A 26,164-nucleotide genomic window follows, 5' to 3' on the forward strand; every position below is an offset into this window, starting at 1 on the left:
CCGCCCCCCCCCCCCCCCCCCGCGCTTGCCCCAAACTCCCGTCACCCTCACGCGTGTACGCGCCTCTCCCCACCTCAACCCCCGGCCGCTTCCGAGCGCCCTGTCGTGTGTGTCCCTGTCCCCCCCCCCCCCCTCTCCACAGGCTTCTCTCAGGCAACAACTTCGCCCGCTCCGCCCCCCCCCCCCCCCCCCCTCAGCGCCGCTGGGATGTAAACTGCTCCCCAAGTGCCCGCTCCCCTCGGTTCGCCGAGAGCACAATGCCGCCCTCCCCCCGGCGGTACCGCCGCCGCCCGCCCCCCTCACGCCGCCGCCTCCCCTCCCGGCGCTCCCTCCCCACCTCGGCGCCGCTCCCCGGCGAGCCGGGAGGACACAAAGGCAGCGAGGCGCGGGCGGCCGCCGAGCAGGCCCCGCGCTGCCCGGTGACCTGCCACAACATGGCCCCCTCCCGCCCTCCTCCTCCTCCTCCTCCCTCTCCTCTCCCCTCCCCTCCCTCGGCGCGCAGCCGAGGCCGGAGACAAAAGGGGGCTGGAGGAAGGGGGGCCCGCCCGCCCGCTCCGCCCGCCCGCGGCCTAGCCAGCGCGGCCCCGGCCCCCGAGGATACTCACGGGCTGGCTGGCGGCGCTTGCTCGCTGCGATGGAGCCGGAGCGGGCCCTGGGACACCCCTGCCCGCCCGCCGCCCCCTTCCTCCTCCTTCTCCTCCTCTTCCTCCCTCTCGGCGCCTCTCCTTCCTGCCTCCCCTCCCCCCCTTCGGCCGCGAGGGGCTCACAACAACATGGCGGGAGGGCGAGCCCGGCACGCGCGGAGGGAGAGGGACAGCGAGAGCGCGGCAAACCTCCCCCCGCCGCCGCCGCCGCCGCCGCCGCTCGCCCCGGCCGCCGCCACCGCGCATGCGCGCCCCAGCCCGGCAGCGGGAGGGCAGCGAGGGAGAGGGAGGGGGGCGGACCCCAGCCCCTTCCGCCGCGCACCGCGCATGCGCCCTGCCCTGCCACCCCCACCCCACCCACCCCAGCCCCTCAGCGCGGCTGTCCTCTCCCCTCCCGCCAAATAAACCGGCCGGAACAGGGCTGTTGTGGGTTTACTGTTTTGTTGGGGGGGTTTGTTTGGTTGTTTTTTGTGTTTTTTTTTTTTTTGTTTGTTTTTTTTTGTTTTTTTTTTGTTTTTTGTTTTGTTTTATTATTATTCTCAGTTTAGTTTTTCGCTCTCGGGGAGGGGTGGCGGCGGGAGGCGGCGCCCGCCCGGAGGCCTGGGGTTAGGTGACAAAGGGGAAGGCGAGGCCCGTTTTTAGGGGTTCGCGGTGGCTCCTGAGGGCCTGGCTCCCGGGGCCACCCGCGGGAGAGGTTGCCTTGTTTCTGCAATGAACAGAAACGCATCACCGTGGTTATTAATTAACTACTGTGCCGATAGTTACTGGGTGATGATTTCGGGAAGAGTCAACTATCTCCTCCCCTCGAGAGAGTTAAATATAGGATCTCTGATACAGCTGGATGGTTGCTGTTGGTAAATACGGTGCTGGATGCTAGTAAACACTGCTATACGAGCATAAATTCTACTAATTTAGCAGCCCATGAAAAAGAGTGGGACCTCTGCTTGTCAGTGACATTTAAAATTATAGATTCGGCAAGGTAATATGCTTTTTTTGCCTTTTTACCAGTTCTTAAGAGTCTGGTTAGAGAGTGCTCCGTTTCAGATGCCATCCACAGATCAAACCTTCAGACCAAACCCACTTACCAGTCCTGCAGTGGCTGGTGAGAGCACGGCTACCGGCCGTTTTTTCTGTAGGCAGAAAGGAGGCAGGCTCTGCCAGTCCCAGTGCCTCGCTGGGGTACAGCAGGGTGAGAGCAGGTGAGTTAGGGTGCGGGAATACCACGTGTACGGGTGCTGCTGCTGGCAGCAGCAGTTGTGGGGATGAGATGTCTGTGACTACCGTGTCCTTAAAAATAGAGATGGCTTGAAGGAAAGAACCCTCACTGTTTTCACTATTTATAGACATGGTTAAAAACATGAAAGTTCCCAGCTACCAGTAAAGATAGAAACGTTTTCCCAAGAAATTAAAATTACTTCTTCAGCTTAATACAAGTCAGTTGAGTACCCAGATGTCTGCAGTCTGCTGCTGTTCATGTGGCTAATGCCTGGGAACCCGTGTCCTGTCCTGCTGCCACCTTTGGGCTGTCTATAGGGTGGCTGCAGAGCTGAAAAGCCAATTCCTTCACTTGAGAAGGCCTCTAAGTGGTGGCCTCCAAGTCAGCCCTTCCCTTCATGCAGACAGGCTGGGACTGAAGGAAACCCTGTTGGGCTCTTGGCATCTCGAACACTTAAAACAGCTGGTCTACGTTTCTTCAACTCAGACCCTTCTGGGGACCCTACCTGTCCTGGATGATTCTGATCAGTGTTTGTATAAAGCATTAAATGGTCAGGAAGAAGTCAACATGCATTTGGTAAGCGTTAAACTTGAATGACTTCCTCATCAGTCTGCTTCTCAGCTCTGAAAAACCCAGCCTGGTCACAAAACAGAAAAATGTTTCAGGGCAATAAGTTTGGGATTGAGATCAGTTCAGATCTGAGAAATACAATTACTTGGATACTTTCTGAAGTATTTTTCTAGAAAAAAAAAACCCCAAAAAACTACCACCACACATCTCACAATTTAATAATGGTACTAAAATTTTTGGCTCACGCTAAAATAGTTCAAGGAAAGTCTTTCTCTCTTACCTTTGTTCTGAGTGGAAACTTTAAAAGTACTTAATACTTTAGGTAGTTTAACTTGGTACCACCCCATTACAAAATGCTTTTTCTAGCTATTCCTATTTTTAAGGAGGTGTTAACAGCTGACTGTGCTCTGCTTACACTCCAAATGCTTCAGATGAACTCCATTAACACAGTTATGCTTTATTTTTTCTGTGGAAAAGCATCCTCAATGAAAAATACTAAACAAATATACAGTCTACAGTTTAGAAAAGTAGCCAAGGATATGGAAAGCCTAGATGCTGTTGCCTTCCTCCACAGTCTTCCTATGAGACCTTGGGCAAGGTACTTGATTGAAGAGCACTCACAGAAATTGAAAGCCACAGTCCTAACCACCCCCACTTAACTAGTGTTTAATCCTGAAGATGTCTACATTTTCTAAAGCCACAAACCAGGACCTAAACTTCTGCACATGAAAAAAAAATGTCCTACTGTGCCACAACATCCACATCACGCAGCAGTTTTGACAGACAGTGTTGTTAGATCTAGCAGGGTAGCAAATAATTAACCTGGATTTATTAAATCCAGTGTATTCCTCCATGAAAATGAAACAACTAGATGCGGTAGACCTTCTCAAAGCATCTCCAGAAAAGACGCAGGTCCCTACAAAAGCTTGGACTCTTTTAAGGCAAAATGTGCAACATCCTTCACTCCCAGGACTGGGAATCACCCAGATTTATTCCTTTGCTCAAGATTCACAGGTTTGAGTTCCTTAGAGAGAATCCCGAAAACCAGCAGACTACTTTGGCTGCCCTCTGCTGCAGCTGGGCTGTTCTGCAGGGAAAGATTCCAGATCATTGTCTCAGATCTTCTACTTAATGGTCTTGCTGGCCTTGCAGTCATAGAATCATAGAATGGTTTGGGTTGGAAGGGACCTTTAATGGTTGTCTAGTCCAACCCCCCAAGTCTAACTACCCCCAGTCTAATCCCCAGTCTAGCTACCATCTTACTGCTTAAGAGGAGCAGTCATAGACCGGTGAGCCTCCCTCAGTCTTCTGAAATAACAGCTGCAGTTAACGACCTACCACCTTCACAGAAGGACAGCCCTGCAGCTAGGAGGCAGTTAGAGCTATCTGTCCATGTTCCAGAACAGGAGCCTGGAATGGTGGTTTATATCCTTAGCATGTCCCTTGTTAGCTACATCTCTGTAGGATATGCTGATCTGGATGTATGTTTTGTGCATTTACAGGAGCAGATCCCTTTCTGAAGTTACTAATTTTCGCACATACTGTGTAGCAAATTGAGGCACCCAATGCACAATCCTGGATTCCAATTTGTCAACAGACATAGAATTAATTTTAAAAGCAGTGAGTATGAAATACCACATTCACAAGACTTGCTGCTAAATGCATTGCTATAGGCATTTGTTGGTATCTCATGGTTTAGGCCAGCAGTGATCATAATATGTGGGAGGGTTTACTGAGATAAGAGCACTGGCCCAGTGGGACAGGCATCCCCTTTGGCTAGCCTCTTCCCAAGGCCTCAGAGAAATGTGCTTACAAGCCACAGACTCTTCATAGAGCGTGCCTTTCCCATCCACACATCCTTTTGCCCCACCATTGCTTCTCAAACACAGCCTTTCCCCAACATAACCATTCAGCATGCTAATGCAAAGTTGTCTCTTCTATTGCTCTTGACCATGTAACCGGTTCATTAACTCAGCTCCTGCTGCATCTCGTTGTACTGATACTGTTGCCTTAATTCCTACAAGCTACACAGCCTGTTCCTGTCTCAACCCCCTCTCTGATACAGAAACATTTGTCCCTCTATATGCAACTGCACCCATTGTCCAATTTTAATGTTTACAACTATACATCTTTAAGCTTTTTTCCCATGCATTGGAAGAACTCTTCTCAATTACCTTAGTATCCATCAAATTCCCCATTTACCAGAAAAACTGGTACAAAAAGGCCTTCCTTTAGTATGATTCCTGGAAACGCATTTGACAACAACCAGGTTCTCAGCATGCTGAAAAGCCCAGTCTGTTCTATTTCTCAAAACTGTGGTAGTATTTCAATTTGTTTCCCCTACCTGTCTGTGCAACTGTGAATTTCTTCAAGGAAGACCATCTATTCTGTTGGGTTTTCTGGGTTTTTTGGGGACTAGCTAGCAACTGGCATAACATACTGGGCTAGTTCAAATGGGAACCCTTCGATTTAGGACCAACAGAAAATTCTCAGCTGAATTATAATAAATTTTGTCACTAATCCCATTTTTGCACTGACTCATTACTATACTGCTGTTCTAAAATGCGGGGATGCTGTCTTGCCATTCAGTTACATGGTCATTGCTCCTGTAGGCTTGATCAGCTTTTCCAAAGAAGCTGTTCTGCCAGAGGTGTAAAGGAAATGCATGAGAGGAAGCGTCAGCAAATGGAGTGGGCTGCCCTGCAGCACAGGTATTCCTGAGCTTGTCCCGAGAACGAAGTGTCTCTCATGGATAACCTTTGCTAAGTAAGTCCATGCTAGAATGGCAGAGAAGGTATGTGTATACCTCAGCCGATTATGAGGAGGTGAATGACTCAGGGACAAAAGCTGTCTTGCCGGTGAAACAAGCTTCATAAACATACCTCAGTCACAACCACCAGAGACACTCATTGGAACACAACAAGGGTAACTAATGGCATCACTTTGTGTACATGGATGTGAATAGCTTTGGAGTGGCAAAGCCAGAGATAACGCCAGCTGTTTTTTAGATTCACATTCACTTCGTTCACAGTGGCTATCAATGCTTATCTTAAGAAAAAAGCCTAGAAGTGTATTTTTCTTTCCAGTGGAGAATTATGTTCCAGGAACGCTTCGTGCTGAACACAGGCTGTGGCTCTTAGAACTGAAGATTGCATAATTATACTCAGTACAAAGAATGAAACCTCAAAGATGAGCATCAAATTGATTCTCACTCATTTCATATATTAAGCAGTAATGAGTAAACACTCTAATTTCTAAAAAGGGAAAAAAGTTCGAAGAAATATCCCAGGCAATGTAAGTGTTCAGAAGAGCTCTGAATAAGAGGCAGTAATTTTTTTGCTCACATAGAATAAGTTAGTTCAAGAATATTAGAACAAGAAAGAGTGGGAAGAATGTGTTGGGTTTTTTCTCTCCTAAGGAAAAGCATTCTAAGAATCCTAAAAGCATATCCATACATTTTAATTTTGTTGTATAAAGCCTCACCAACGTAACTTGCATGAACTAGAAATTCTCTGTATCTTCAAAAATGAGAAGCTATAGCACAAAGGACAAACTGGAAAAAAGATCTGCAACAGTAATTTGGCTTATTTATTTTCTTTCATCTTAGGTTCATCAACAGCCTGTATCAAATACTGATCCTCCCAGGTACAGCAGGTTCTTCTGATAGGGCTCTGAACAAGCAGCCCAACACCAAGTGGACTTTGCTTAGGCTAATGTTGGACATTTGTGGTCATGTCTGCTTTTGCGGTGTGATCACTAGACTATGTATTTTTCTTCTATCTTAACCATACCTGAAGCTCCCCAGAATTTCCTGTTTTTACAGTGTCAAGGAGGCCAACAACAAGCAACAAAATCTGTCTACATGACCGGACACATTATCTGAATACCAAAACGCAGCACAGCCATATTAGTTCAGAGCTAGTTAGGACCCCCATTCTGACTCACCATAATAGCACAAAGACATACCCACTGGCCCCCATTTCTACGTAGAGAATCCAAATCTTATTCTATGCTGAACGTGCCTTCAGAGCAACAAGGTATAGCACAGTGAATATACATCAACAGAAAGATATTCAGGAAAGGAAATCCTAGCTTGCTTGAGCATAAACTAAATGGTTGAGCACTGTAATACTGAAAAGTAGGTGTCAATGTTATGCATGTATTGCATAAAGTATTGCATAAATAGAGACAGTATATTCATACATACGTGGGCTTACCTTTAATTATATCTGCAGGTTTTACAGACTTCTAAAGTGCCTCTTTACCTTTTTTAAAACCTTTTTCTAAAGTACCTCATTTGTTTTCAGTGCATTCCTCTCCCTAGGCAATTAGTCAAACACAGAACAAAACTAAAAGTTCATCAAGCTGAAATAATGTATTTTTCAATATTGCAAAATTCAGGTTGTTTTTGTGGGTCAGCTCTCTCTCTTGCAGTACAGGACCCCTGTCTTCAGCTAATCTCCTATCAGGGCCCAGCAGCTGTTTGTGCATCTACACCCCCCAGCGCTGGGGTGGGGGCCCAGGGGTGAGCCCGCAGCTGTAGCAGAAAATGGAAGAGGCAGGGCGAGAAGGAAGAGCAGGACTTTGTTTTTCTACAGGACCTGCTGGGGGAGGAACTCGCCACCCACCCAACTGTACCTTTGCTGTTCCTGTAACACAGGGAGCAAAGAGCTTTGCAAGTGGGATGCAGAGATTAGCTGTTCAAGTGGGAATAATCAATTCCCATTCCCCTGGCACAGGAAAAGTAGGCACCAGACCACACCCCGCAGCCTGCGGGTGGCTTTGCCTACTGGCTTGAGCTGGCTCCAGACGGAAATCCAGTTCAGCTGGAAAACTTCTTCCACCATCGTAATACATCCTGTTAGTGGACTGCAAAACAGGAAGTTTATATGTGTAAATAAGAGTGCCTTTCCACTAATTTTGGCTAAGGGCTAAGAATTAGAAGACAGCATCTGTAGATTCATCAATTTGCATTCAGGAGAACAATGCTACTTCAGAGTGATTCTTGGACCTCCTCATTACGTCATGGATTTATCAGCTGACTGCATCACTAACAAGAGTAATTAGAAAGCTGTGATCTGGGACCAGAAAGAGTCCTCCAAGCCTTTAAGCCCAGTTCTTCATACAATCTCAAATGAAAATTTACCAAATAGAATTAAACCCGGGTCCCCAACTCCCACACATACTTCCCCTGGAAGGCCAAGAAAAGATGTGTAATCCATTTCATCCTTCCTTTTATTCATAGCTATTTATAACTTTAACCAAAGCATACAGATGGGAGTAATTACAATCTCAACACATTACTATCTTCCCAAGATCATTAATTTTTCTGTTGGTAAAATTGTACAAGACGAAGCATTAGCTGCAAAATACATGTTTGTTACAACTTCATAAAGCACCAGCCAGAGTTATAAGTGTCATGACCTATGTGACTTTTCTAGGCAAACATTTTGGTTGGTGTTTTTTTTTTTTTTTTTTTTTTTTTTTTTTTTTTTTGTTTTTGTTTTTGTTTTTGTTTTTTTTTTGTTGTTGTTGTTGTTGTTGTTTTGGGTTTTTTTTCTTGATATCTGGCAGAGTCCAAGTGAGGTTATAATTAAACAGTATTAAAATTAATCCCTTGTCCTAGCTTTTTGAGAAGCTAGGCAGTAACTTGCACGGAAGCAGGCTGAGCCCCCTTGTCCCTGACTAAGCTCATCCCAGGAGATCAACCTCACAGTGCTCCAAGTATGGCCCAGCGCCCACTTTACAGCCTATGCCTACTCCACAAACAAAACGTTTGGGGCACGGAGGGCAAAGCCTGCCCTCATGCTGGCCCTGACTGTGTGCTGAAGCACATCCCACCCCAGCGTGGGGGAAGAGCAGCGGGAGGGCGATGTGCCCCACGCGGGTGGGCGTGGGATGCGGGGATCAGTGTGATGCAGGGATAAGCCTACCCAGCCCCACCCCGCCCTTCACACGGTGACCCAGACAAAGCAAACAGGCAGAGGCAGCCCACAAAACTTTCAAGAGCTGCTGCAAGCAGTGTTACTCTATTTTTCTTCCTGGCTGTTGTTCTCTGAGTGGTTTTTCTAACCTCCTAATAGTAGAGCAGATCCTCTGCTCTGCTAGGAGACCAAAACTGGATGCTCCCTCCCTTTTGCGACTCAGGAGAGGAGGGGAGGCCGGCGGGCAAAGAGCCCTCCAGCCTTTTGGGTTATTGGGAGGAAGATGCTGTTGCGGAAGCAGTGGGGCAGGCTGGGGAAGAGAGCTGCCTTCTGTGGGCCTTGAATATTACTTCTGGCCAAGGCTTTCATTAAAAAAATAGGTACCAGCTTTGGTGAAATCTATGAGGCACTGAGTTTAGTACTTTCAGCTACTATGTCCCCTTTTCACGTAAGAAAAACTGGAATGATTTGGACCAGTATTATTACGATGTTTTTGACAAGAATCCTACAGAGGACACTATCGTATCATAGAACGATACCTAAGACAGTGAATATAAAGTTATAGGTTAAGCTCTAAGTGTGTCTTGTAAATGTTTTTAAAATAATAAAACCATTAGTGTTAGTGAAAGTATTGCTATACATCTACTCATAAATGCAGGAATGCATTTCACTGATTAAACAGAATTTTGGAATTGAAAATATAGCCATGTTTTAATTCTGTTTTTAATCTTGCTTGGTAGAAAGTTTTAATGAAAATGTTTATTTGTATTCTGGTATTTAAAATTGCAGCATTCATTTGATAATGATTCTGCAAAACAGACTTCATATAGGAGAAGATAATATAATCTTGAATTAAACTTAATAAATAAATGAAAAAATAATTCCAAAATCTAAAAGGAGTTCTTAAGAGTACAAACAAATGCAAAGAAATTCTTGAGGCTAATTTAAAGTACTTCTAGGAAAAGAAAAAGAAAACAGGACAGGTTTGAAATGCGATGTATACATATACATATATATATACACTGTGTATATATATAGCTCTAAAATCAGGAAATATGGATGTAAACAGCAATGAAGGAAGAAATTTGTATAATATTCCCTTAGTGGGTGAAAGAAAATGTAGCAATGGCACTTCATACAGTACCTGCCTGCAGTGCCAAAATGTGGAGCCCTGGGGCCAGCATCAGTTTAAGACTGTTGATTTTTTGTAGGTTCTTTCTTTTCTTTTTTCTTTTTTTTTTTTTTTTTTTAAATTAAGTCACTGCTGCAACAGCCTGGGGAATGAACCCCTACACAGATACTCCTGTTGCTCTTAATGGGTCACTTAGGATCTTCTCTGGTTGTATTGGCTTCTAACATTTGCAGTATCTAGTGGTAAAATGCAATCCTTAATTTCTTGTTTAGCTTCAGATTGCTATTCTAATCATACCAGAAGCAGCATTATCTTTTCTAATTTTATTATAAACCTTTCTAATAATTATTTTATATTTCTAATAAAAATAAAATGTTTGTAAACTGAACTTTAAGTCACAACTCTTGACCTTTGCAAGCAGCAGTGGGATCAGTGCTCATGAAAGTTGTAATTATTTCCTTTTCAGCTGTGGTTCTTATTTTGTGTTATTCCATCACTTTTCTGTAACAGTTCTTTTATTTAAGAGTACACCCATGCAACATACAAGAGTGGGACAGTTACTGCCCTACGCCCAGCTCAGTAGAACAGCCCAGAGGACATGCAATATGACACTAGTAGCTTCCTCCTGAATACAGTAAGATAACTAAACAAAATATTCAGTATCTGATATACCAAATACATCTGAGATACCAAAACATCTGAGATACCAAATACATCTGAGATACCAAACACATCTGAGATACCAAATACATTTTCTTGCAGAATATCTGTAAAACAAAAGCAAATCTTTCAAAGTTTAAGAGTTGCAGAACCAGAATATGCCGAGCCCTTACTGAGCAAGGCCAGGGAGCCCGGAGCTCACCTTTCTGCAGCCCCGCTGCAGGCTGTCTGCAGACCCAGACAGGAAGCACTAACTCAGCTGACAGTAAATTCTTGTTTTTTAGATTCCTTCTTAATCCCCTGGGCGCAGATCTGCTACTGTAACATGACAGGGAAAGGCAGTAACTGTCCAAACTTAAACAAGCTCCGGTTTAGTGATTATTCCTGTTGTGAAGCCTATGGACATCACGCATTCTCAGAAATGCCTTTTTTCGCCCCATCCTACTCCCAGTAGCCCAAGATGGGTTTTTTCTAGCTGCAGCTACACACTGGCTTTTTTACAGTCCTAGCCAGAGCTTCTTTGCTTCAAGGCATGCCAGGGGCCCTGGTCCTTTGGAGGCAACCAAGCACTGCTGGTCCCTGGGTGCAGATGGGCTGACAGCACCACGAGTGGAGCTCATGGGTCCAGGTCATCTCCAGTGGGATGGTGGCCTAAAGCTGCACTGTTTCGGGGCTCAGATGCGAGCAGAGACAGAGTGTGCTGTAGAGATAGAAGCTTAGAGTCAAACACTATAGGCACCCCTTCCCCAGGCAGATACCTTTATTTAAAGTCCTCATCCCTCTATTTTCACACAGGGCACCTGGGGTGTGTTTTCTCTCTGCCCCAATTTTTCTTCTGGGCTCAAGACCTATTTCAGAGCTCCGCTTTCCTAGCCTTTATTTCCTCCCTCTTTTCAAGCAGGCACCTCTACTTACATTGCAAGTGCAGGCACCAAGATCTGCCTGGCACTGCAGTTCAAAGCCTGCATTTTGGAGGTGATGGTATTCAACTTGGATTTGTGGATTTCCATGTTCTCAAGCGAAGGCCATCAAACCCACATCTTATGCCCTGGATGAGTTCTCTAACCTTTAGTACCTCTCAAACAACTTGGCGGTTATGTTTTTTTTTTATTTAGAAAAAGAAAATATTAACTCCTGCACAATTTTGTAAGCATAATATTAGTGTCTACCTCTAAAGAAACTTGCGGGCAATGGCTTTGGCCACTCCACCCTCAGATTGTGTATTATTTTTAATTCCCATTCTGAGATTTGTAACTCTTTCCCAAGCATGGGTCAGGGAAGCCAAGCCCAGAACTGTGTTCCAAATACCACTCCCAGGACCTAAAATTAAATATTTCAAAATATTTGACCACATATTTTGTCTAGTTCTTAACACTGTCATTGGCCTTTACCTTAAATTAGCTTTCTCTAGTCCTTGTAGCTATTGCTGAGATTAAAATAGCCCTAAGGACATTAAGGGAATTTTAATTTACAACTTGAGTATACCCTATTCGTGTTACCTTAATACCGAAGACCTAATATTTCTTGTAGAGTTTCTTTTTAATCAGTAGTGCAAAATATCAAAACCAAATGTAGACTGAGCCATGTTTCACTGGACAAAGCTGCCTTGTTGTTTAGAGACCAGTAGATGGCAACCACCTATTGCAGTGTCAAAGGTAAGTGGAAAGAGAGTTGTTTAGGTCGTGGATTTATTATGTGACAGCTGGAACAACAAAGCTCTGGTACTCCACATAAGGAGAAAGCAGTACTTTTCTTTTTACTTCTCCTTATACACATCTTTTGAAGGGGAACAGTGCAATGCCCTTTTATATAGTCATTTTTGACAAATTAGAACTGTGACAATCCATTTGACTGAAATATCTTATGGCTGCTCCTTACTGCTAATATCAGTCAAAAAAAGAAAAAGTCAATGGAAAAAAAATCCAAAGCAATCGGTCTGTCTTAGCTTCCACGGGAATAGCCTCAAGTTCTCATGATGATTAATTAGATTCATTATTATTTTAGGTAGAAACATTTAGAACTGAGTAACAATGATCCTGGGATTGGACATAGAACTCCCTTTAGGAACTGACTGAGGCTATTGACGTACCAGTTAATTAATCCTGGTTATCTGAGTGGTCTTACAGAAATTTTTTTTGACATGATCGAGTTTGAAGAAATTCTGATTCTTTCAACAACATTAGATTAAAAGTACTTCATTTCTAGGAGCAAGAACTATAAAGGTTTCAAAAGATCCTCTCAGGCCCTTCAAGAACCTTGCATTTACACTTTAGAAAAGAAGCTCCTTCATTAAAAGAGGAGAACAGTTGTAGAAATATACCTGTAACCTTACTGGAAGGATACTTAACCTGTAGTCGTATTAAGTTTTCCTTTAGCATTGATTTAACCATTTTTTGTGAATATATTTTCAATTAGGATTGGTATACATAATACATGTATGGATACACATAGAGGTAGCGTGTATGTAGTGCAGAAGAAAACAGACCTTTACACCTCTGAAGGATTCCAGCATTGCCTGTATATTGGTTTCGCATGGTAAGGTTTTGGTAGCAGAGAATCTACAGGGGTGGCTTTTGTGAGAAGCTGCTAGAAGCTTCCCCCATGTCCAACAGAGCCAGTGCAGCCAACGCCAAGACGGACCCACCGTTGGCCAAGGCCGAGCCCATCAGTGATGCTGGTAGCACCTCTGGGATAACATATTTAAGAAAGGAGAAAAAACCCTGCACAACAGCAGCTGGAGAGAGGAGCGAGAGTATGGGAAAGAAACAACTCCGCAGGCAAAAGGTCAGTGAAGAAGGAAGGGGAGGAGGTGCTCCAGGCACCAGAGCAGAGATTCCCCTGCAGCCCGTGGTGCAGACCACGGTGAGGCAGGCTGGGTCCTGCAGCCCACGGAAGTTAACGGGGCAGCAGATCCCCACCTGCAGCCTGTGGAGGACCCCACGCAGGAGCAGGTGGGTGCCTGAAGGAGGCTGTGACCAGCCCGTGCTGGAGCGGGTTTGCTGGCAGGACTTGTGACCCCGTGGGGGACCCACGCTGGAGCAGGCTGTTCCTGAAGGACTGCGGGTCGTGGGAGGGACCCACGCTGGAGCAGGGGAAGAGTGTAAGGAGTCCTCCTCCTGCAGAAGGAGTGGCAGAGACAACGTGTGATGGACTGACCACAATCCCCATTCCCCTGCGCTGCTGAAGAGGAGGAGGGACAGAAAATCAGGAGTGAAGTTAAGCCTGGGAAGAAGGGAGGGGTGGGGGGAAAGTGTTGTAAGATTTGGTTTAATTTCTCCTTATCTTACTTTGATTTAATTGGTAATAAATCAAACGATTTTTCCCCAAGCTGAATCTGTTTTGCCCGTGATGGTAACTGGTGAGTGCCTCTTTCCCTGTCCTTATCTCGAACTCTGTCCAGCTGAGGAGGGGAGTGACAGGGCGGCTTTGGTGGGCATTTGGTGTCCAGCCAGGGCCAACCCACCACAGCCTAACACCGTGATTGGCACTTTTAAAAAGAATACACTACAATAGCTAAACCAGCTAACAAGAGCACTGTCACTTAGTAGAAGTAAGACAAAATACTCTGCATTAGTGGGATACCTCCCTCCAAGTTCTCAAGCACTTTGCAAACCATTAACTTGAAATGCGTTAGCTTGCACCTTTGCAGTACAAGGTGCATATGTTTGTTCTGAGAGCTCACATTTTTGCTAGGAAGACTTAAAAAAACCTACTTCATACAGATAAAGTAACCTTTTGTTTTTGTTAAAGCTACAGCTTGATCAGCTGTGAATTTTTGAAAGTGACTTTGAAATCAGGAGAAATCCAGCTGGGATCCATTTCCTAGTGAATACTAGTGAGTTGGTATTAGGAATAGCTTCTAATACCCCTTACAAAACTCTCCAAACTTTTCTTACTATTTCCTTCATCTAGTAATAAGATTTATACTGTAAAAAAAATGTGCTCTTTAATGAAATTTGAGTTCTTTTTTCGCTTCTTTGAAGAAATTAAAGGCCTCCAACCCGATGCTAAAATTTGTGCAACTTTATTTGCTTTAACATGAGAAATTATGTGACTCGTATATGTTGTTTTTCTTATGGGCCCATGAGTTTTGGTAAGAGCTATCTTAGACTTTTCTTGCAGAAAACTGCAAAGCTAGTGGGATGATTAAAAAAAAAAAAAAAAAAAAGCAAGGAAAAAGAAATCTAAATTATTTAGAAGATGAGGAGTTTTTAGACAAACAACAAAAATACTTTTCTGTTTATATCCATGCTTTTTTTAGCTCAAATGGTTGAGGAGGACAGATAATTTTAAAGATTCAAGGTCTGATGCTTCCATGAAGGGCTGAGGAAGGTCTCAGTCCTGTTTTCTGGTACTCATCACAAAAGAAATCTGCAAGAGACTGCCAAGGACAGTAACTCTCCTTCTTTACAGTTGCAGTCAGTGAAGTTTAGTTTAAGTTCAAAGGAATCCATATGGAAATTTCCTTCTGCTCAATTCTTTGTATATGTCACAGTTCACAAAATACACCCTCGTATGCTGTTACAATATTCAGATTTATAGCAGAACCCTCCCCAAAGTCTGAAATTTTACATGTTAGATATCTAGGTAGGGGTCAGTGACATTTCCAAATATACTCTTCTCCTGCACTTTCTAAAATTTGAAAAAGCCAGAATTGCCTCCTGTTGTGCAGAAAAACAGTCTCTGAACTGTTTTTAGCAGAACATTTATTTGTCTTTGATTAAGACACTGTAAATGTTCCTCATTGAGCAAAGCCATAGCATGTTGGGTGATAGGCTTGTTTGTCTGATTACTTTATAGTGGGGAATGAAAATATGTTTGAGCACTAATGCAGGTGCTTGAGCATTGACTTCCAATCAGAGAATAAAGTACAGATTTGCATGGCAATTTTGCTTACCTGATCCTTATTTCAGATGCCCTTTGAAGCATAATTTAAAGGAGAGATTATCAGGGACACAGTCCAGTAAGGTGCTGAGTGATTCTGAGGTGGTGCTGGATGCTATCCAGTACCATTGCTTGCCATGAGATTCAAAGATAATTAGTCTTGGCAGGATCTGAACCATGGTAAATTATCAAGGTAAGACGGATAATGAAAGCATGCAAAACGTGGAAGGTGAGTTTGACAGTGTTCAGTGTGACTTCTGTAATTATTAACTTAACCTTAAAAGCCTGAGATAGTCCTTATTCAAATGCCTCAGTCTTATTCCACATTATCTCCTAACAACAGCTCCTAACATTTCCACAATGAGAAAAAGGAAGACAACAGATTCACCTCATTCAGCCACAGATCTAAGTAAAGGGAAGGAGAAATTAAGACTGAAGCAAGAGGTCGGTCTGATTAGTGGAGTGTCATTAATTGCAGGCACCATGATAGGCTCGGGGATCTTTATGTCCCCTGAATGGGTACTATATCATATGGGGAGCCCTGCCAGCAGCCTGCTTATCTGGGCAGCATGTGGTCTCCTGGCCATGTTTGGAGCCTTGTCGTATGCTGAGCTTGGAACCATAATTAAAGAGTCTGGAGGAGAATACATTTACATCTTGAGGATTTTTGGTTCTTTTCCTGCTTTTCTTTTCGCCTACACTTCTGTTATCCTGGTGAGGCCAGCTGGTTTGGCAGCTGTCTGTCTGAGCTTTGCTGAATATGCCACTGCACCTTTCTACCAAGGATGCTCATCTCCACAGGTTGTCGTCAAATGTACAGCTGCTGCCTGCATCCTGCTTTTAACTATCATCAACTGTCTCAACGTGAGGCTGGCGACATCTATTATGAACATTTTTACAGCTGCCAAACTCTTGGCTTTGTTGGTGATTGTGGTGGGTGGTTTGGTTCTGCTTGCCAAGGGGCAAACTCAGAGTTTTCAAAATGCTTTTCAAAACACAAGTGCAGGTATTGGGGCAGTTGGAGTGGCGTTTTACCAGGGACTCTGGTCCTACGATGGGTGGAACAACCTGAACTATGTAACTGAGGAACTGAAGAAGCCTGAGGTGAGTGAGTGAGCTGGGTTTTCCTTATTTAATCCTACTGCTAATATGTTTGATTCTATCTATAATTGTGGTAAGGTAATCAAGGGATTAGAGCATCGAAGAAAGACTTCTGAGCTTTCCTCCTGATTTGTTCTGTATTCTGAGGCAAGACACCTATGGATGTGTCCATAAAAGATAAAAATTAGTTTCTAAGCAAAATAACAGCCTACCTACAAGAAAGCACTAAAAAACCCCATTGACTGGAAAAAAAGCTATTAGGCAGCACTTGAATTCTTTGGGGATTAGGTTTTGTCTCAGTGTTTAGAGGATTTCACTGTAGACACCTAGATTTATGAAGAAAAACACTCACTGCTATAATCCATAAAGGTTTCTTAACACCACATATTCCCTAAAAGACTTGATCGATAATGTATGCATCAAAAATGCACTTATCTCTCCTCATTGCATGAAGGGGGAACTTCAGGGCAAGCCAAGCTTCACTGGAGAGGGAATATAACTCTCTGAATGACCTATGTCTTTAAACATCTAATTTTAAGGCATTGTTCTGTCCATGCTATAGGCATGGAGGAAGCTGATCTCCATCTCATATCAGCCCTTTCAGTGCTGTATTACCTCTTTTTACAGATCAGACACTACAACAGCAAACAACCCTTTTTTAGAAGGAGCTATGTGAGTGCAGAGTGTATACAGTGTGCTTTCTACCTGTGCAGCACACAATATTTTACAGATTAAATGAAAATACACAGTTAAATATTAACCTTAATGGCATCAAAGATCCTAGGGTCATGTGGGACTCTCTCCCACAGGGCCATGAGCACTGATATTCAGACTCTTGCAGAGTGGAGGCAACAGCATAAGAAATTGCTATATCTTGTCCTACAGTGGGAATGGGGAATGCAAAAATTGATACTTCAGGTTTTTAGATGCAGAAAGTTGCTTTAAGATCACCCAACTAGTTGTTTTTTTTTTTCCAGTGCTTTCAGATGCATAAGGTAGTGTTTGTTGATTTTATTGAGCCTTAAAATGATCTGTGGTGTTCCAAGATAGCATCCTGTCACTAGGAAAAAAAAAAATATATATAATTCCTTCCTAAAGCAAATCCCCTTTGTGCTGCCCTGCTTTGATTTAGACTGTAGAGGAGTTAAATGTGATGTAACACACGCTGGTACTTCATCCTTGTCTGTGGGATGTTCATGTGAAGATGAAGCACACCAGGAGACATAACACACTAGTCAAAATAAATCAGTGTTAAAGTAATCAAGAAGTCTGCCACAGACATCTTGGTCAGCTACAAACCAAAATCTTTTTTAATAAGATTTGGGGGTATTTTGCCTTTTTTAAAGACTAACTTTTGAAATGTACCACTTTACTGTTTTTCTGACATCTTTGGGAGACTGGTGTAAAAACTGCCTTGTGAATCTGGATCTAAGTCTTGTTCTGTGGAAAAGCTTAGTGAGTGGAGGAGTTTGAATGAGAGACGGGTGATGGTAAAGACAAAAATAAACAAAAAAAAAAAGACCAGTGCAGGCATAAAAGTGCTGCACCTAACACTCTTGTCATCCCTTTTCCAGGTGACCCTTCCCAGAGCTTTGATGATTGCCATTCCTTTGGTTACATGCCTGTATTTGCTGGTAAATGTGAGCTACTTAGCAGCCATGACTCCATCTGAACTGCTGTCTTCAGGAGCTGTGGCCGTCACTTGGGGGTGAGCTCTGCACGGGCAACACAGCTGATGCAGTCCAACAAAATACATGTTCTCTCCCAGGTTTCATGAGATTTAGGTGCTATTCTGCTCCAGCTCATGTTTTTCCCGATGGAAAGTGCCCAAAAAGAGGTGTGAAGTGCACACCAGGAGCATCTCCTCACAGATGGTGAGGATACAGCGAAGGTGCATATCCAGACATGGGGACTGGGAGATGCCCCACATTTTAGATATTTCCAGAAAAGTGGAGAGGACAACGTGCTGCCCCACTAATGTGGAGGCAGTGGTTTGGGAGTGAGACAGGAGACAACTGGGTGAATCCTGTTCACTTGGCACCTGGAAATTAGAGCAGACCAGTCTTTTGGTTCAGCTTCCCCATCTGTGAGGAAATGGAAAATGACACTGATCTCTACAGTACCTTTGAGAAGGAGAAGTGTTATGCACAGATTGGGTAGCTTTTGGTCATTATATCTTTAAGTTGGCTTCTGCTTTTCCAGAGTTGCAGAGAAACTATTTGTACCTTCCATCAACCTGAAGTGTTTGGTGATATTAAACAGGCTCTGTGCAAGACAAGGATTTTAGGAAGAGAAGGAAGGGACCATCATGATAGATGTAGGCACCATCGACTTCTAACCGGATGATCTTCCACTAGAACATTCAGCCCTAGTCTAAATATTTCCAAAGACACAGAATGCATGATAGCCCTAAATGATTCAGCTGGCAGAAATTATGTCACAGTATATCCAGAGATTATGCTGCTGCTCATCCACTTCCTAAAAAGTCAGCAGTGGCTTTGCTTCTTTGTGCATTTCACAAGATCTCCAGTTGAAGGTCTGACTGAGCTCTTGCTAGGTATGTTCTCTAATAGCCTTTCATGTCATTGTAAGTAGGAGCTTTTAAAGGTCTAGTGCTTTGTTTGAACAGCTTACAAAGCCTCACTAAGCTGCAGTGTCATGAACTTTCTCTGCACTTCCTTTCCCATCATTCCTGATTAACAAGTTATTTGTGAGCTTCCTCGTTTTTAACACATCTTCTTTTCCTGCCTGATTAACCTTTTCACCCCGAGAGTGCAATTATGGAAGGAACATTGAATTAGCAACCAGAAAGCTGGGCACTCAAAAGCCTGAAGCACAGGTAGATAGCCACAGGCTGAGCAGGGTGTAATGGCTGTGGTTCATGAGCAAGTGATGCAGCTTTTCAGGTCATTAAGAAAAGATGGGAGGAGTATGAAGAAACCAGAGGAGGACTTATCGAATTTAAATACATTTATCTCCCATATAAGAAGAAAACTGCCAGAGAGAAACATTGTTCAGTGGTGAGAAGTCCATGGACAAAAGGAGCTCATGAAACCCTCCCCAGCATTTCTTTGATGCCAGTGATTTAACAGCAACTGCAGATCTCAGTTTGCTCCTAAGAAGTTACTTGCAGTAGTCCCTGTAGTTCATTGTAGTTCATTTGGACCCCCCAGGGTCCAAACAGCAAAGCACCAATCTCATAAATGCGAAATACACAATTGCTAAAGATTTTATTATTAATTTTGTGATATATGTTGTTTTCTCTTGAGATCTTGTGGTTATGGAGTTGCTTGATCATAGGAAATGCCCAGATTCCATCATTTTGAAAAAAGGAAAAATTCTAGTTCTTGTTATTGCAAGTAGCTTAATAACTTGAAGCCTGAAGGACCATAACCCAGATATTAAGCTTATAAACTACATTTTTGAAATTATTCTGGTAGATAAGCTCCTGCCATGATTTTGGAAAGCCCAACTCTTCATTTTTGAACATTTAGGTGATACTAAGGGTACAAATGGCTTAAAGACATACAATTTATATGGAAGTATAAAGTGTTCTAAAAAACTTCTGAATTTTGGATTTTTGCCAATTAGATGAACAATGTGTTTGTTTGTGTATGTGTATATACATGTATGTGATAATTACCCCAAACACCAGCATTTATTACTCAACTAATATTCTTCATGCTGCTTCATTCCGGAAGACAAGCTTCACTTTTAGGTGAGAAGATTATCATATCTTCCAAATATTTACCTTGAACACTATTTGTAACCCTGCTACTTCTTCTGTTATGGAGAAAACAAACCATAAATATCTGAATGTGCTGAATTAATGAACTTCTGGAATTCAAACAATTGCTTTGTCTTAAGCCTGGTTCACAGAGTAGGAGAAATACACATATATGGGATTAAAGGGTTAAATTCTTATGCATATTGTGAAGGAGATTATAATGCAGGATATTTCTTCAGTTGTGGTGGGAACAGTTTTTCTGTGATTTCTAAGCTAATATTGTTGGCTGTTATAGCAGTATCTCCAGGATTCACACCATAGCATCTGTACACAAAAAGGGGGTTTTGTGGGTTGTGACTGCTTTGTAATTACAGTGTAGACGGATGTAGATATATATACACCAGGCAGGAAGAAAGGCTGCTTTTTCTAGGCAAGATAAAGTTACCAGTGACTAAATATTATGGGAACTGGAAGAAGGCTTTAAATCATTATAAACATTTTGGAAAAAGTTTCAGTGAGAATAATGGAGGGAAGAAACCTGTCTGGTTCTACGATGAGTATTCGATACATCTGTGAGCTGGATGTTATGCTGTGAACTCTTTCCCACCTCAGGGACAAAGTCCTGGGCAGTTGGGCATGGCTCATCTCCCTGTCCGTGGCACTGTCTACGTTTGGTTCATCGAACGGCACGTTCTTTAGTGGAGGCCGTGTGTGCTACATTGCTGCAAGGGAAGGCCATATGGTAAGGACGAAAAAAAAAGGGTCTGGCTTGCTTTGAGCAAATTTACCTTCTTGTGACACTAAAACAGAGAAGAAAACACCGCGTACATTCAACTGGTAGAGTGATAGCTCTTTGGTTATGTCTTTCCTGCTCAAACACTTCCTTCCCCATCTTTTTCACATGTAATGTGTATGTTGTCTCCTCTTCCTCAGACACCTAATTTCAGAAAGATACATAATTACATCTAACCTGAATTTTAAGAGCAGCTTTGAAATGAACAACTGAAATACTGCTGTGTTGGAGCAGCTGGCACAGGCTCTGGGGTGACCCAGCCAATATACCTGCCGGGGAGGGGAAACCTGGCCATGCTTGTGTAGTGTAAGGCACCCTTGCTCACGCCAGGAAGGTAGCCCAGCACTGGCAAGCTGCCTTTGGATGAGGTACTGACTACACAAGCTGGTCTCAGGGGTGTTCCAGCCTTCCCAGGAAGTAGTCCTATTCAGATACAGTATAGGATATCTCTGCTTTTCAAGTTTCATAGCAATTACAGGGTGACACTGATCCTTACATCTCCCCTAGCTGGGGTTTTTAATTAGTTTTGTTAGGTGAGGCCAAATCTGGTATCCCAGCAGAGGTCAGGCTGCTGCAGCTCCATGCTCGCTGTTCATCATGTATTCCCAGTGGGCAAACACACACACAAACACAAGTATATAACATATGTATACACACATACAGCAGGACACACAGATCTATACATACAGGCAGACTCAGCACTCACATGAACGCTTGCAGGACCTCATCTTGTTCCCTCTCCGGCTGATTGAGGGTCTGTCAGTGGGAAATATATATATAAACATATGCATGATGTGGGATCCTCCACCAGCTGGGCTTAGACATTCAGTCTTCCCAGTAGCTGCCTCTGGATCCCAGTCTCCTCAGCTGCTGATGCCTGGGCACAGAAGCCCCCGAGGCCACTGCCCCACTTCAGCTGCTGGTCCAGACTCCTCACTCGCAGGCACACCCCCCCACACCCACCCACACTTCTTCACCTTCTCAGTGCTTGGGCTGAGCTGTATTTGCCCTCCTCTGTTCTGAACGGGCATGTTGTGTTCCTCTCAGACCTTTCTGCTACTTTGGTGCTCCCTCCCCCAAACTATCTGGTGTTTCTGCTCTCAGGTGTGAAGGGTACCACCCCACACCAGCTCCACTCCTTGTACGTTGGAGGGAATCTGTAATGTATATGAATGATCAGGTTGGTGGAGATGACTGGGTTGGTAGTTACTGGTTTCAGTGGTTACTGGTTTTGGTGGTTACTGGTTCCACAGCTTCCCTTACTGATGATGGTATTTGCTGTATCTTGGCAAGCTCCGTGCTAAGCAGATCACAGCTGGTCTGAATTTGACCATACCAGACTAAGAGATGAATGCAATATGCCATTTCTCAGACACTCAGCTCTAGCAGAAGTCTTTGCATGATATTTTGGTTGGAAATTAAAAAAAAAAAAAAAAAAAAAAAAGTAAATCCAAAACCAAACCCCTTTTTCATTAAACTTTCTCAATGAACCAAGCAATAAAGACTGTAATAGTTCTCTCCGTGTTCTGGGACAAATCCTAGTGTGCTTTGTGGCTGCATAAATGTTTCAGGAGTAGACCTTGTCTCATTTTCCAGTCAGCCCAATAGAAGTCAAGTCCCAGAGAGACATGACAGAGGGCAGAAGGGTGGTACCATGCACAAGGTTCTGATGATCAGGAAAGCTCTGATTTGACTCAGCCTTTCTCACACTAGTAGTTTGAAAACCTCATCTTGCCTGCATAAACTGAGCATATTTGATATGAAATCAGTGAGACACAATAAAAATATCCTTGAGGGAGGCTTCCATGTTTACACTCCTTGAACTGCTTTTATATTATGCTTATTTGATGATTAAGATTAGCTCTGGCTGCAGGCAGAGCTCCCACCAGCAGCTGAGGGGGATGAGTAAGGATCTCTGCGTTTGTGATATGATGTATATTGTTTTGCTTTGGCTTTCAGCCAGACATTCTGTCTATGGCTCATGTGCGGTGCCTCACACCCTCCCCTGCTCTGCTGTTTACATCTACTGTATCTTTAATAATGATAATATCAGGAAGCTTCACCAGTATCGTGAACTTTTTCAGGTATGTATATGTAGCGTTTCTGTTTGCATCCATTGTGCTTCTGGTTTTTGACATTGTTTTGCAAGTATTTTCTTTATTATTTTTTTTTGAGCCTGGGCTATTGCTTTCTAACCAGTATTGTGGAGGGGAGGGGGGAAGAAAGAAAAGAAAAGTCTTGGGAACCAGCATCTTTGTAACAAACGAATGCTTCTGTCACTATACGCTTAACTGGATGTGATTCATCCTCATATTGAAATTAATCTGTAAGATTCGGATCATTCTAAAATTCTCATTGTTTGTGCTGAAAAGGAAATGAATGGAAGAACTACTAAATTTATATAATTAGTCTCATTTTTAATTGGAGATATGAACATCTGGGATCGGCAAGGCAGGCCTGACATTCCTGGATGATCTCACACCAAAAGTAATGCTGTCTTTTTTTATTTCTTCTTCTTTTTCTTCCAGTTTTATAGCATGGATTTTCTATGGCATGACTATTTCTGGTCTCCTGTATTTAAAAATCAAGAAGCCAGAACTGCCAAGATCTTACAAGGTGAAGTAATAATATAAAATCCTCAAACCCTTTTTCTATATTGCCCAAATGACTAAGAGGGCATTATGAGGGCTGGTTACTTACAGATTATGTGTGGTTGTCCTTTCTTTTTTAATTTCATGTTTTGTCTCAGCAAAGTCAATGAGGGGTAAGATAGTGTGAATATACAGGCATAAGTCAAGGTTGAATTCTCTGTCTTGATAAGCTAATAATGCACTGCCCCCTCACTGTGGAAAATATATCTACTATATCCTCTTTTTTTCTAAGAGATTTAAGAGGAAAATGAAGGATTATTCAGATCAACAATGCAGTCACCTGTTTATGCTCTCAGATCTTGGTCACACTCCTCAGAGGGTAGCCTGGGTGTAAGAACCTTGCAGAGAACAAAAAACTCAGCCAGAATGCCCCAAGTCATTTAAGATGGCCAGGGCACAGGTTTGTTCCCCACAAAACATCTAAGTAGAAGGCAATCAGGAGTTACCTGTTCTTGTCCCTTGGGCCATGAGCTGCAGTGCTTCCTCAGTGACTGAGGGAAATATTTTTACAGAAAAGATGCCAGGAACAGGGGACCCATGAGACCCTGAATGCAGGACAGTGACTTTTCTCTGAGACAAGCTGAATAAACATCCTGGTTCTCATGCTGTTTCTCCAGGAGATAGATGACAGGCTGACACTGCCAGGCTCTGTGAAGCAGTAATTAGTGTCCAATGGGGCTTAGCATGAAGGAGAAAAGCAGTGCTCTATCAAGTCTTCCAGTCACTGGCTTCTGTGGTTCTGTCCTGAAATTCGGATGCGGGAGGAGGACACTCACCCAGCTCGTTGGCTGAATGGGATTTACAGAAAAGAAGTTCTGTTTCTGAAATAGTGTTTCATACACTGTATAAAGCTCCTATGGTCCTCCAAGCCAGTCCTGTGAGGATGTCAGCCCGCTGCAGCCTTTGCTTTGATGGCCTAACTTTCCTTTACTGGAAGCAGCTCATGTCTGCAGATTCCAGGTCAACTGTCAATATATAACTGATGTCCTGCAGGATCTGTATGTGTGTTGGAGGTTTATATTTAGGGAAAAGATTTTCCTTAGTTTGAAAACAACAATTTTTATTAGCACTTTGCCAAAATTGTTAGAACACAGTGGGGAGGGATCAGAGTAGAGCATCCTACTAAGGCAGATGAAGCCCAGCAGCAGGTCTTCTCCATGCTCTCACAGGTAACCATGAACAACATTTCCTTTGGTCTGTGTCAGTGCCCTTTGTGTTGGACAAAAGGCACAAGAGTGAAAAATGGAAAAATCCCAGCTTTAACATACACTTTTTCACCTTGTGAAATTGTTTTGTCTTGTGCAGTCACTAGCCTTTTAAGGAGGGTGGCTTAAAATTTAAATTTAAATCCTTTCTGACCAGACTTGCAGAAATAGCCTCTGAGACTGCCTGTCCAGCGGTCAACACATAAATAAACCTTTTTGCCCAAGGGTGCTAAGGTTATGTGATTTGTGCATGTTGCTCTATGTTTTGTCTACAGTTCAGCTTTTGGATGCAAGGTACTAGGGTGAGCAAGAACAGACATGACACTAAAAACATTAGTTTGCATCTTCAGGTTTAAGAGGGCAGGGAAGACCAGGGATTGGGGGTGTGGTGGTGGTGTAGCTCTTGAAGGGATATTCAACGTTGGAGTGGGGATGGGCTGGGAAACACGATGTCTGGATTAATTGGGATTTGTAGGCAGTACCTCAAGTTGCAGCACAGTTTCATCTAAAAAGCCTTCTGCAGAAGTTTCAGAGTTGTTGAGACCCACAGTGGCCCAGAATTACGTGGTCTTTATGCCAGTGTTTTGCTTTCACAGGTTCCAATTATCATCCCTGTAATCGTGCTGATGGCAGCTGTGTACCTGGTGTTAGCTCCCATCATTGATCAACCCCAAATTGAGATCCTCTACATTGTCCTGTTCATTTTCAGTGGCATCATTCTTTATTTCCCACTAGTTCGCTTCAAGTGCCACCCTTGCTTTTTACAGAGAGTCACTTTACATCTCCAGTTGTTCCTGGAAGTTGCTCCGACCACCAGGGATGCAGACTGAGATAATGTCCTCCTGGCATATGGCTGCCTGCCCCTCGTGGTTTATCCTAGCACCTTGGTTTTCAAGGCTCAGAAAATATTTTTCTGTAAGGGAGAATGAGTAGAATACAAGTGTCACTAAAATATCTAGCTGAGAAAGACTACAGCCATTACTTGTCATGTTTTCTTAAAATTCTGGGGACATGCTTTTCTCATTTTCAGCTCTGCCTTGGCAGATTACATACAGATTCCAAAGGAATATGTGCTTTTGAATTTTCCATCCCAGGAAGAACTGTTTGTCAAAATCTTAGCTCTTATATTTCAAGGCAACAGACAGCAGAAGACTGACAATGAAATATTACTTCTATAGCAGGCTGTGACCCTAAGCCATTCCTGGCAATGCCTTTAATTTTTTCCACCTAGTTCTGCCTACTGTGACCACAGAGCTTCTCAAATAATGCATGGACACACCATGTTCACAATAAAACAACATTTTCTACTCAGGTATTCGCTCTGGGAGTGTGCTCGTTCCTTTATTCTGTGCTTGTTCCCTTGTTCCCTCCAGTCACAGGTGCACAGTCACAACAGTCCTCTCTCTGTCTCAGTACATGGTTCCACCACATTTCATCCCAAATCATCCTACATCTCCCACAAAAAAAAAACTCTGAGTGAGACAAGTGCTATAAAGCTCTGTTAGTTTACCTGGCTGAGAATGCACTTGTTATCTGTGATCCATCCATTTGTGGTGAGGACACAGGCAACATCACTTAAATATTGACAGTGACCCAATACCCTTCCTGTAATTCTCCCAAAGACAAGTAATTTTTCTTGTGACGAAGTGAGCAAAAA

General features: G+C 43.3%; 2 protein-coding genes across 8 annotated transcripts in view; one reads left to right on the forward strand and one right to left on the reverse strand.

Moving 5' to 3' along the window:
- PUM2 (pumilio RNA binding family member 2) overlaps positions 1 to 872 on the reverse strand; it is a 72,937-nt gene extending 72,065 nt beyond the window's left edge. For 3 of the 7 annotated variants that reach the window (XM_042803674.1, XM_042803673.1, XM_042803671.1), the window contains exon 1: positions 606 to 868. The gene's annotated coding sequence lies outside the window, so the exon portion shown is untranslated. Of the gene's footprint in view, positions 1 to 605 lie in introns of all 7 variants that reach the window. The other 4 variants (XM_042803672.1, XM_042803675.1, XM_042803676.1 and 1 more) reach the window with 4 other exon arrangements.
- Positions 873 to 14,411: 13,539 nt separating this feature from the next.
- LOC104365777 (b(0,+)-type amino acid transporter 1) lies at positions 14,412 to 25,337 on the forward strand. The gene is made up of 7 exons (XM_033004561.2): positions 14,412 to 14,529; positions 15,374 to 16,134; positions 17,706 to 17,839; positions 20,471 to 20,600; positions 22,611 to 22,735; positions 23,180 to 23,267; positions 25,104 to 25,337. The coding sequence occupies exons 2-7, from the start codon at positions 15,391 to 15,393 to the stop codon at positions 25,335 to 25,337; spliced, it is 1,455 nt and encodes a 484-aa protein (XP_032860452.1). The 5' UTR covers positions 14,412 to 14,529; positions 15,374 to 15,390.
- The last annotated feature ends 827 nt before the right edge of the window (positions 25,338 to 26,164 follow it).

This window comes from Tyto alba, unplaced genomic scaffold (assembly GCF_018691265.1).
Source record: "Tyto alba isolate M040663 unplaced genomic scaffold, T.alba_DEE_v4.0 Super-Scaffold_40, whole genome shotgun sequence".
In the NCBI taxonomy this organism is placed as follows: Eukaryota; Metazoa; Chordata; class Aves; order Strigiformes; family Tytonidae; genus Tyto; species Tyto alba.

Excerpts from the sequence above, each read along its gene's own strand:
- LOC104365777 (XM_033004561.2), top strand. The coding sequence starts at position 15,391 with ATGAGAAAAAGGAAGACAACAGATTCACCTCATTCAGCCACAGATCTA. Across the intron at positions 20,601-22,610 it reads CTGCAAGGGAAGGCCATATG|CCAGACATTCTGTCTATGGC; the intron begins GTAAGGACGAAA and ends TTTGGCTTTCAG. Across the intron at positions 22,736-23,179 it reads AGTATCGTGAACTTTTTCAG|TTTTATAGCATGGATTTTCT; the intron begins GTATGTATATGT and ends TTTTTCTTCCAG.